Raw genomic sequence first — 11,125 nt, 5'->3', positions numbered from 1 at the left:
CTGCTCCTATGATGCTGCTTGGCCTGCTGTGTTCATCCAGCTCTACACCTTGTTATCTCAGATTCTCCAGCATCTGCAGTTCCTACTATCTCTCCACCTTAGAAATGGTGTAAGTGGAGTGCCACATAATAAGTCCCTGCAGGTGATCCAAAGTGTTAGATGGTGTGAGTAAAGTGTCAACAGCTGAATAACAAGCAAGAGGATGAACTATAATCCAAATGAATAAGATAAAGAGATAATTACAAAAAGTTAAACATAGGGTGGTGCAGGAGACAAACTAAATGAGTGGAATAACACGATAGATAAGAATCACATGCCGAAGGTCTAACCAAAGTCATAAGTAATCGAGGACTGTACAAACTAATTAAGGTAAAGAGAGATCATAACAATTTATCCAGGTGATGGTGACAGAACAGGACAGTTAGGGAGATTTTACAGATACAGAACAGTGTGATGGGGTCACACGTAGCGTGACATGAACCCAAGATCATGGTTGAAACCGTCCTCACGGGTACGGAACTTGGTTACCAGTTTCCCTACTCAGCCACTCTGCATTCCTGAAGTCTGCCTCGGAGGATACTTACCTGAAGATCAGAGGCTGAATGTCTGTGACTGCTGAAGTGTTCCCCGACTGGGAGGAAACATTCCTGTCTGGCGATTATTGTGCTGTGTCCATTCATCCGTTGTCATAGCGCCTGCACAGTCTCACCTTTATACCATGAGCATTCACACCATTTGTATGGTCTTTTGATCTCTCTGCCCATAAATTCTGTGTCTGTGTGCCCCTCTCTCACTTCACCTGACGAAGGGGCAACACTCCAAAAGCTTATGATTTCAAATAAACCTATTGGACCATAACCTGGTATCGTGTAACTTCTGACTTTGTCCACCCCAGTCCAACCTGGGCACCTCCACATCACAAAATATATGCTAGACAACGTAAACGAAAAAGATAAGCTGTAGGATCAGAAGTAGGCCATTCAGCCCATCGAGTCTGCTCTGCTATTCATTCAACGAGATCGTGGCTGATCTCAATCTTCAACTCCACTTTCTTGCCTTTTCCTCATAACCCTCGACTAACAAAGTAAAACATTGTTGAATGAACAAATTAAAAACTCAAAAATCTTTAATGATTATTTTTCATTAAATGCAAGAACAATAGCTCTCAAAAAAATCTGATACAATTTTCAAACCTTAAAATTACAATGTAGACCACTTAAATAATTATTGCAGAGCTTTCCAGAGAACCTTGATTGTAATCAACTGCCATGCAGTCCAATTTCTACTAGCAAAGCATCATGACAGATTATCTACTGTTCAATTAAAAATCATTTGGCATCTTTAGGATTTTGCTTTTGTAATTTTAAAAGCACTGCCCTTGACTGAAGACAAGCCACAACTTCCCAGATTACAGATGCCACACTTTATTTTGTCCATTTTGCAACACTTGAGCATAAATATTTAATGACATGCACAGCAATTCAAAGTTTTACTTTTAGCCAAGATCATTCAGCTATTTAATGATCACAAATATCTTTATTCGTGTCTGTCTGACACCATATCCCATTCTGATTACAATGTATCATTGATGTGCAAAACAAATGGGAATTTTGAAGAAAGCAGCTCCTCTCTTAAGACGCAAGTCATGACAGTAAATACCTGTAAAGCGTAGATTTTTCATTTAATACAATGTTAAATATACTGAGTAAGATAAGGGCCCATGGCGTTAGAGGCAAGGTACTAGCATGGATAGAAGATTGCCTGTTTAGCAGAAAGCAGAGAGTGGGGATAAAGGGGTCTTTCTCAGGATGGCAGCCGGTGACAAGTGGTGTTCCACAAGGGTCAGTGTTGGGTCTGCAACTTTTCATTTTATAAATTAATGATATAGATGAAGGAACTGAGGACATTCTTGCTAAGTTTGCAGATGATACAAAGATAAGGGGAGGCGATAGCCTAGTGATATTATCGCTGGACTGTTCATCCAGTGACCCAGGTAATGTCCTGGGGCAGATGGTGGAATTTGAATTTAATAAAATATCTGGAATTAACAATCTATGACGACCATGAATCCATTGTCGATTGTCAGAAAAACCCATCTGGTTCACTAATGTCCTTTAGGGAGGGAAACTGCCATCCTTACCTGGTCTGGCCTACATGTGACTCCGAACCTACAGCAATGTGGTTGACTCTTAACTGCCCTCTGGGCAATTAGGGATGGGCAATAAATGCTGCCTAGCCAGCGACGCCCTCATCCCATGAATGAATAAAGAAAAAAAAAGGTAAAGGGACAGGTGGTATTGAGGGAGCAGGGAGGCTGCAGAAGGATTTGGACAGGTTAGGAAAGTGGGCAAAGAAGTGGCAGATGGAGTACAACGTGGGAAAGCGGGAGTCCATGCACTTTGGTAAGAAGAATAGAAGCATAGACTATTTTGTAAATGGAGAGAAAATTCAGAAGTCTGAAGTGCAAAGAGACTTGGGAGTTCTAGTCCAGGATGCTCTCAATGTAAACCTGCAGATTGAGTCAGTAGCTTGGAAGGCAAATGCAACTTTGGCATTTGTTTTCAGAGGACTTGAATATAAAAGCAGAGATGTACTTCTGGGACTCTATAAGGCTCTGCTCAAGCTATATTTGGAGTATTGTGCACAGTTTTGGGCCCCATATCTCAGGAAAGATGTACTGGCCCTGGGGCAGGTTCACGAGAATGGTCCCAGGAATGAAAAGCTTAACATGAGAAACGTTCAAGGACTCTGGGTCTATGCTTGATGTAGTTTAGAAGGATGACGGGGAGGGGGATCTAATTGAAACTTACAGGATACCGAATGGCCTGGACAGAGTGGATGTTGGGAAGATGTTTCCATTGGTAGGAGAGACTAGGACCTGAGGGCACAGCCTTAGAGTAAAGGGAAGACTTCTTAGAATGGAGATAAGGAGAAACTTCTTCAGCCAGAATTCACTGCCACAGAAGGATGTGGAGACCAGGTCGTTGAGTATATTTAAGACAGAGATAGATAGGTTTTTGATTGTCAAGAGGATCAAGAGTTACGGGGAGAAAGTGGGAGAATGGGGTTGAGAATGGGGGTGATAGCACCCAAGAAGCAATTTGAAGTGAGATCAAGCCAATTATCAAACACTGAAGGCTTTTCTCATTTCACAACTTTGTTAACGAGCAAACAAAACTCTTTTAGTCACAGAAGTTTACACTGTAATTTTTAAAAAGCTTATTAGCATGAAAGTATTTTAATCCAAGACAGGGAAAATGATTTTTCTTTTTTTTTGTTGGCAAGTCAAAATATAAGAATTGCATATCTATGTATAGTTTGAATACTAATCCTTTTCATAGTACAATAACAATCCAATTTAGAAATAAACTGGTCAATTTAATGAGATCAGAATACAATGTTGGATAACATGAATTAAGATGTTAGCAATACCTTGTTGCTGCATATTGACTCAAAATCCTGCAAGAATCGTAAAATAGAAACCAGTCATCCTGTATAATCAGTTTGTTGCATTTATCCTCATGGATTCTAAGCCCATGTCCCTATCATACTTTCATAATTTATTCGTGATGGGTCTACACAAAATGGTTTCCTCTGGTTCTCGCCTCAATTCTTTTAAATTCAACCTTTTAATGTCCATTTTATGTCCCCAGCCAGCGCAACCACGTCTGATGCCTTCTTATTTTCAAACTTCTCTCTCAAATCATCCAGTAGTCTCCTCTGTTATAATAAAATTAGCTCCATGTTCCTTCCCATATTTCCTCAAATTAAAGCAGTATTCCCAGGGAGTCTGTGCTGCACCTTCTCTCTTTACCTCCAAACTCTCTCCAGGAGGACAGGACAATCTAAGACTAATGCTTCGTAATTCAGCTGGTGTATTTCTAGATTTAGCATTGCATTGGCAATTCCCTCTTTTACAGTTTTATGGTAAAAGCCAGTATCTGTTTGCTTTTTAAAAATAAGATTGGCCTATATATGCATAAAAGTTGGTTCACAAAAATGCAGCAAAATGAGAGAACAAATATTAAAATCTTAATTTTCCTGGCAATGCAGAGGGTCAGAGGAATGTACCTCCACTCCATAGATCCCTAAGACATTTCATTGTTGCAAGTTGCCAGTTTTTTCCATCGCATAATTCTCCAATTTGTTTGCTGTGCTGCAAAGTATGGTATTTTACAAAGACATGGATTTGGTGAACATGCTGTTCTTCAGCCACACAGCACTCCAGCAAGAACATTTCCACAGCCTAATCTAGAAACTAGAAGTCAGCAACATCTCCCCTACCAAAATTTACGCTTATACAGCACCTGTTGACTGCAGATTATCAGAAAGTACTCGCTTTACAGTGAGTGTACTTCTGAAGTGTTGTCATATTGGCTTCTCTTTCCTACACGACAATGTGCATGTAGCAAACTTCTGTAAACAGTAATGCGATAAATAAATCACCTAATCTCTAACATTGATCAAAACACAAATATTGACAAGAGAGACCTCCTTGTTATAAAACACAGAACATTGGAAGTACAGAGCAGGTCTGGCAGCATCTGGGGAAAGAGGAATGAGTTAATGTTTCAGGTTGTTGACTTTTCTTCTTGCTTTTCTTCAGAATAGTGTCACAGGATCTCTCAAACCCACTGGAGTAGGCAGGTGGCGCCTTGGTTGAAGGTCTCTTCTGAAAGCTGGCACCTCTGACAGTGCAACACACCCTCACTAATGCATTGGAATGTCAGGTCAGATTTCACTCTGTTCACTGTTCAGCTTGTCAGTCAAAGACTGAATGTATGTGGAGATAAGTCTCTCCTGTTTTAGAGGGGATTGAAAGATCAGGATATTAAGGTATAAACATGACATTACTTACAGCCATTCCAACTTGTAAACACCCGATCTTGTCCAATTTCATAAGCTACACAGACTCAGACCTGGTTAGTAATTAAATAGGACACTGCCTGGGAATACCATGTGAACTAGATCAGTGTAGGATATCTGGTCAGTATGGACAAGTTGGACTGAAGGGTCTGTTTCCATGCTGTATGACTCTAATCAGTAGGGTTTAGGACTTCTGTGGCAGAGTGATAATGTCCCTAACTCTAGGGCAGAAGGCCTGGGTTCGAGTCCCCCTGCCCCACACGTGTTGTAACATGTCTGAACAAGTCAACTAAAAATACCCATAGATTGAACAGGATGTGTTTGTGACTAGATATATTTATTTATACCCAAGCATTCTCCTTTGAAGAGGAAGGCTTGGAAATGAAATTAATGACTTTGAACACTTCCATAAGTTTGATAGAGGTTATATATAGAAAGTGTGTTCAGCAACAAATTCTCTGTTTTCTTTGAAGCATCTAGCTAATTTGCTTCACTATGTACACAGGCCTTTTTTTAAATTTAAATGTAGCCATGTACAGGGGCAGCTTTAGGGGCCACATTGTGCACTCAGGTGCAGTTTACAGGGAACACCAATTTCCAATCACAGAAGCATCAATGGCCAAAGTTCACTGTTTTAAGGCAATTAATAAAAAAGGACAAAAGAATAAGAGGGGCATCACACAGAAGTATTTTCCTTAAAAACAAAACAGCAAGTTGTCGTAATCTAAAATGCACTGCCTGATAAGGGTGGCAAATACAAAGTAACTGATGGTTTCAAAGAATTGGGTTAAATGCATCAAGTGTAAACAAAGTTACAGGGCCCTGAATTAATTGGCTAGCTCTACCAAATACCTGGCACAGATATCCTCTTACTGTAAATCAGACTACAATATGAATGGGTTTGAGGTAATAGCTTAAAATGCAAGTTTCATTTATTTATTTAGTTTTCCTAGCTCCACAGAACTGTTCTAAATTTTCTTTTCCATTATTTTCATAATTTTTCACAGCTCCTAGTTCACACAATGGGTTAATAGTTGTTCCTTGCACCAGGAGGGTTTCTTCCATCAATAACAAGTATCTAGTGACCAGCACTCTGAACATGTGTTCATTTGGATTAACTCCAGGCACAACATGTGAGCCTCGAGATATCGTAAGATCTCCCCACCCCCACCAAACCTGGCAGAGACACCAATCCACTGAGGCAAGGCAGAATTATATTTTTTTAAAAACTCCCTCTGTAAACATTACAAACTGTGTAAAACACTAAAATAAACCAGAGAAATGCTCAGTCCTTGATGATTCATCTTTCTAACTGGTTGTAAATTATGGTTATTTGTGAGTTACGCCCTGACTCCCCCAGAGCCTGCCAACTATCCACAAAAGTGGAAGTCAGGAAGGTGAGGAATCTCCACATGTTCCTGGATTAGTGCAGTTTCAACACTCAAGCATCATCTGGGAAAGAGCAGCCCATTCGACTGGCACCCCTTCCACCACCTTCAACATTTACTCCTTCCACCTCTGGTGCACAGTAGCAGCAGGATGCACCATCTACAAAAGGCAATTCACCAAGGCTCCTTTGACAGCATTTTCCAAACCTGTGACCTCCACCACCTAGAATGACAAGGGCAGTAGATGCATGGGAACAGCCTCCAAGTCACACACCACCCTGCCTTGGAACAATGATTATAGTTCCTTCAGTGTCACTGCGCCAAACTCCTGGAACTTCTTCCCTAACAGCACTGGGGGCATACCGACACTTGCCAGACTTCAGCAGGCTCCCCACCATCTGCTCAAGGGCAGTTCGGGATGGGCAATAATTGTTGGCCCAGCCAGCAAAGCCCACATTCCACGAATGAATAAATTCAAATGAAATCTTCTACTTGGTTGCCATGCAGCAGGAATGATTATGGTTGGACACCTGGTAAAGTGGATCCACACATGTGCAGTGAAAACTACTACTCACCTGATGCTCCTTCTCTCTCTCACACACAGCCTGGCAAAAGAAGGTACAACTCCATAAAGTTGAAGATTCCATTCTAGCTGTTTCATCCATCTACCCATGAAAGACCAACAGAGATGTTCACACACTGACCAGAATTCCTCTTATAGGGATACTTCTTTCTTTACAAGAAAGAAAACGAGGATGCTGTCTGGAGAAGAGAAGAATGAAACACTGGATACACCAGGACTGTTTTCTTTGGAACAGCAGCAGGTTATAAGTGCTGGTCCAGCCAGTGCCACCTGATGTCCCACGAGTGAATGGAAAAAAGTCTGCGGGGAAATCTCACTGAAACATAAAAGTTTATGAGGGGTCTATATAAAGAGTATAGAAAGGCCCTAATTCCCTTAGTTGAGTGCTCCATAACCAAGGTCTATGGATTTAGGACATCTGGAGGAGAATTCAAAGGATACAGTTGTTTCCCCAAAGAACGGGACACCTGGAACTCACTGCCTGAAAAAAGTGTGTCAGAGGTAGAAACCCTCAAAACTCTTAGGAAAAAAAAACATGGAAATGAAAACAGAAATTGCTGGAAAAAACTCTGCTTTCTCTCTAGAGATACTGCCAGACCGGCTGAGTTAACATTTTGGGTCCAGTGATCCTTTCTCAAAACTTGGATATGCACTTGAACAAATCAAACGCAGGGAGAGGCTTGGCGTTGTGTTACTGTTGTTAGAATAGTAATCCAGAATCCCAAACTAATGTCCTGGAGAAACGTGTTTGAATCTCACCATGGCAGATGGTAGGACTTGAATTAAAAGCGAGTCTAATGATGATCGTAACAATTGTTTTAATGGTTCATGAACGTCCTTTGACAATCTAGATAGACTTCAGTTATCCTTACTTACATTTGCCCCCACACCAACAGCAATATGGAACTGCCCTCTGAAGTGGCCTGGCAAGCCACTCAGTTCAAGAGCAATAAGGACAGCAACCAAATGCTGGTTGGGACCAAGTCCTGGATTATGGGATTAGGCTGGATGGTACCTTGCCAGCCAACACAGACAGGAGGGCCAAATGGCCTGCTGTAAATTTATGGGATTCTATGATTTTTGCATCAACTCACTCACATGGTCCATTGTTTCAGTAGGTCTGCTGCACCACCTTGACAGATGCTCCCATTTAAAGGCTGCAGCTGGAACATGAGGGTCAACAGACAGCACACTCCTGGACCATCCCATGAGGGGGGTACTCGGAGCTTATAAATAATAGCTGGCTTCAATTGTGCATTGCAAGGTAGTAATACAACCTTCAGCGTTAGATTAGTGTTGCTCTTGCAGTTTGCAGTATAGCCGAGTCAGCAGACTGTACTGAAAATCGTCCATCTATTCACGCACGATACTCAGTGAATAAGCCCTGGGGGTGGAAATGTTGTTAAAGTTGCACTTAGTAATAATAAGTAGCAGCTGAGCACCCTGGGCTGACTCTCATATTTCCAATAATGAAATGCGAATCCTACCTCAACCTCTGGTCATCACCTTGACCACTCTTGGAGATAGGGTCAGAGTTGCACAGCATGGAAACAGACCCTTCGGTCCAATTCATCCATGCCAAGCAGATATCCTAAATTAATCTAGTCCCATTTGCCACCATTTGGCCCATATCCCTCTATACCCTTCCTATTCATATACCCATCCAGATGCCTTTTAAATGTTGTGATTGTACTAGCCTCCACCACTCCTTCTGGCAGCTCATTCCATTCACGCACCACCCTCTGCGTGAAAAAGTTGCCCCTTAGGTTCCTTTTAAATGTTTCCCCCCTCAGAAACTTGTCAAAGGGTGATGCCACAGTTTAGCAATACCTTCCTAGAGGTTTCCCCTATAGGAATTCTTTTCCCAGTGGATAGCAACAAGGGGCAATCCGAACTGACAAAGGCAGAGGTCAGCATCTATTGGTGGCTCAAGAGATCCTGGCTTGTGGGCGGAAAGCGGATGAATGGTCTGTGCCCCACCAGGGTACGTGCTGCTGTCTACTCAACACTTGCTACTCCTATGAGTGTGAGTTGGCATTGTAAGTTTGACACTGCAGAGGACCTTCCCAAGGGGTTGGGTACCAGGTATCTCTATCAGATCCTCCTGTTCAATCAATCAGCATCATTGCAGCTTCCAACGTAGCACCACTGGCATCAATGAGGCTCTGCCTCTCAACAATCTGCCAAAGTTCACACTTCAGTCATGTAAAGATCTACACTCAGCAGCTCACAGCTTCATCTCTTAGAATTCGCAACCTTCACCAAAGGCTTGCATGGGACAAGGACATAACCACAAAAGACGGCTTAGTGATTTAGTAATGAGGTCAGCCAGCTGGACATCACAGAATACAAGGTCCCTGACTGAACCGGATGAACAGCCCCAATCAGGGAGTCCTGGCTGACAGATTATAAACAGGAGTGTCTGACATTCAGGGCACTGACTATGACAAGGCTATGCAAGAGTCAAGGACTTTACACCTGTAAACAAAGGGTCACTTGGTGACAGGACACCAGCCTCTGTGGAGTTAGTTCAGATGGCCCCAGTCATAGAGTCATAGTGCTGTACATCATAGAAACAGACCCTTCAGACCAACTTGTCCATGCCAACCAGATATCCTAAACTAATCTAGTCCCATTTGTCAGCATTTGTCTCATATCTCTCTAAATCCTTCCTATTCACATACTCATCCAGATGCCTTTTAAATGTTGTAATTGTACTTGCCTTCACCACTTCCTCTGGCAGCTCACTCCATACATTCACCACCCTCTGTGTAAAAAGTTACCCCTCAGGTCCCCTTTATATCTTTCCCCTCTCACCTTAAACCTATGCCCGCTAGTTTTGGACTCCTTTACCCTGGGGAGAAGACCTTATCTATTCCCCCTATCCGTGTCCCTCATGATTTTATAAACCTCTATAAAGGTCACCCCTCAGCCTCTGATGCTCCAGGGAAAATAGCCCCAGCCTATTCAGCCTCTTCCTATAGCTCAAGCCCTCCAACCCTGGCAACCTCCTTGTAAATCTTTTCCGAACCCTTTCAAGTTTCACAACATCCTTCCTATAGCAGGGAGACCAGAATTGAATGCAGTATTCCAAAAGTGACCGAACCAATGTCCTGTACAGCCGTAACATGACCTCCCAACTCCTATACTCAATGCATTGACCAATAAAGAAAAACATACCAAACACCTTCTTCACTATCCTGTCTACCTGCAACTCCACTTTCAAGGAACTATGAACCTGCACTCCGAGGACTCTGTTCAGCAACACTCCCCAGGACCTTATCATTAAGTGTATAATGCCTTTCCAAAATCCACCACCTCACACTTATCTAAATTAAACTCCATCTGTCACTCTTCAGCCCATTGGCCCGTTGATCCTGTAGCACCTTTTGAGTGCAGCGCCATTTTTTTAAAAAAAAATTTACTAATGGGATGTGGACATCATTGGCTAAGCCAACATTTATTTCCCATTCTTAATTCCCAGAAGTCAACCACATTGCTGTGGGTCTGGAGTCAAGTGTAGACCAGACCAGCTAAGGAAGACAGATTTCCTTACATAAATGGACATTAGTGAACCAGATGAGTTTTTCCGACATTCGACAACGGTTTCATGGCCAGCATTAGACCCTTAATTCCAGATTCTTTATTGAAATTCCATCATCTGCCAGGGTAGGATTTGAACCTGGGTCCCCAGACTATTAGCTGAGTTTTTGGAATAATGGTCTAGCAATAATATCACTAGGCCATTGGACAGGCTTGCTTGGATCAGGCAGTTTGGTTGCCTCACTGTTGAGCCAGTCAGGCCTCTCGCAAGTGGTAACAACAAGCCAAACTGCAGATGATGGAGATTTCTCATGGGCTGATCAACATGCAGAGGCTTCACGCCGAGCAGTACAAGTGTTTGTGCAAAGAAAGGGCGTGGTTACGAAGGAGCCATATAACTGAAGCAGCCTGTATTCACTGGAGTTTGGAGGAAGAAGTCTACCATGTCAGGTTCATTTTTCAAAAAAAAAAAAAAAAGTTTACCCCTCAACAGCTTTTTGGGAGAAAGTTCCAGATTTCTGTGGAGAAATGCTTCAGCTCTAAATGGCCTGTTCATAATTCAATAAATCTCCCACATTCTGGGTTTCACATCATGAACAAATATATTCAGCAAATAAAATAACTGTTATTAATTATTAAGGTGTAGAGCTGGATGAACACAGCAGGCCAAGCAGCATCATAGGAGCAGAAAGGCTGATGTTTCGGGCCTAGACCCTTCATCAGAAAAGCCTTTTCTGATGAAGGG

At 42.3% G+C, this 11,125-nt stretch overlaps 1 protein-coding gene and 1 long non-coding RNA gene across 2 annotated transcripts in view; one reads left to right on the top strand and one right to left on the bottom strand.

Moving 5' to 3' along the window:
• Nucleotides 1–1,108: 1,108 nt before the first annotated feature.
• LOC125485473 lies at nt 1,109–8,458 on the bottom strand. Its single transcript, XR_007264191.1, has 2 exons — nt 6,830–8,458; nt 1,109–4,800 (listed from the first exon to the last, which is right to left on the bottom strand). It is a non-coding gene; the product is annotated as an uncharacterized LOC125485473 (long non-coding RNA).
• Nucleotides 8,459–10,705: 2,247 nt separating this feature from the next.
• LOC109910942 (ER degradation enhancer, mannosidase alpha-like 2) overlaps nt 10,706–11,125 on the top strand; it is a 51,022-nt gene continuing 50,602 nt past the window's right edge. The window contains exon 1 of the mRNA XM_048608535.1: nt 10,706–10,825. Within this exon, the coding sequence (XP_048464492.1) occupies nt 10,706–10,825 (120 nt within the window). The remainder of the gene's footprint in view (nt 10,826–11,125) is intronic.

This window comes from Rhincodon typus, chromosome 19 (genome assembly GCF_021869965.1).
Source record: "Rhincodon typus isolate 14 chromosome 19, sRhiTyp1.1, whole genome shotgun sequence".
NCBI classification, from domain to species: domain Eukaryota; kingdom Metazoa; phylum Chordata; class Chondrichthyes; order Orectolobiformes; family Rhincodontidae; genus Rhincodon; species Rhincodon typus.
Note: the sequence above shows the minus strand (reverse complement) of the source record. Positions and strands in the feature narration are given on the sequence as shown.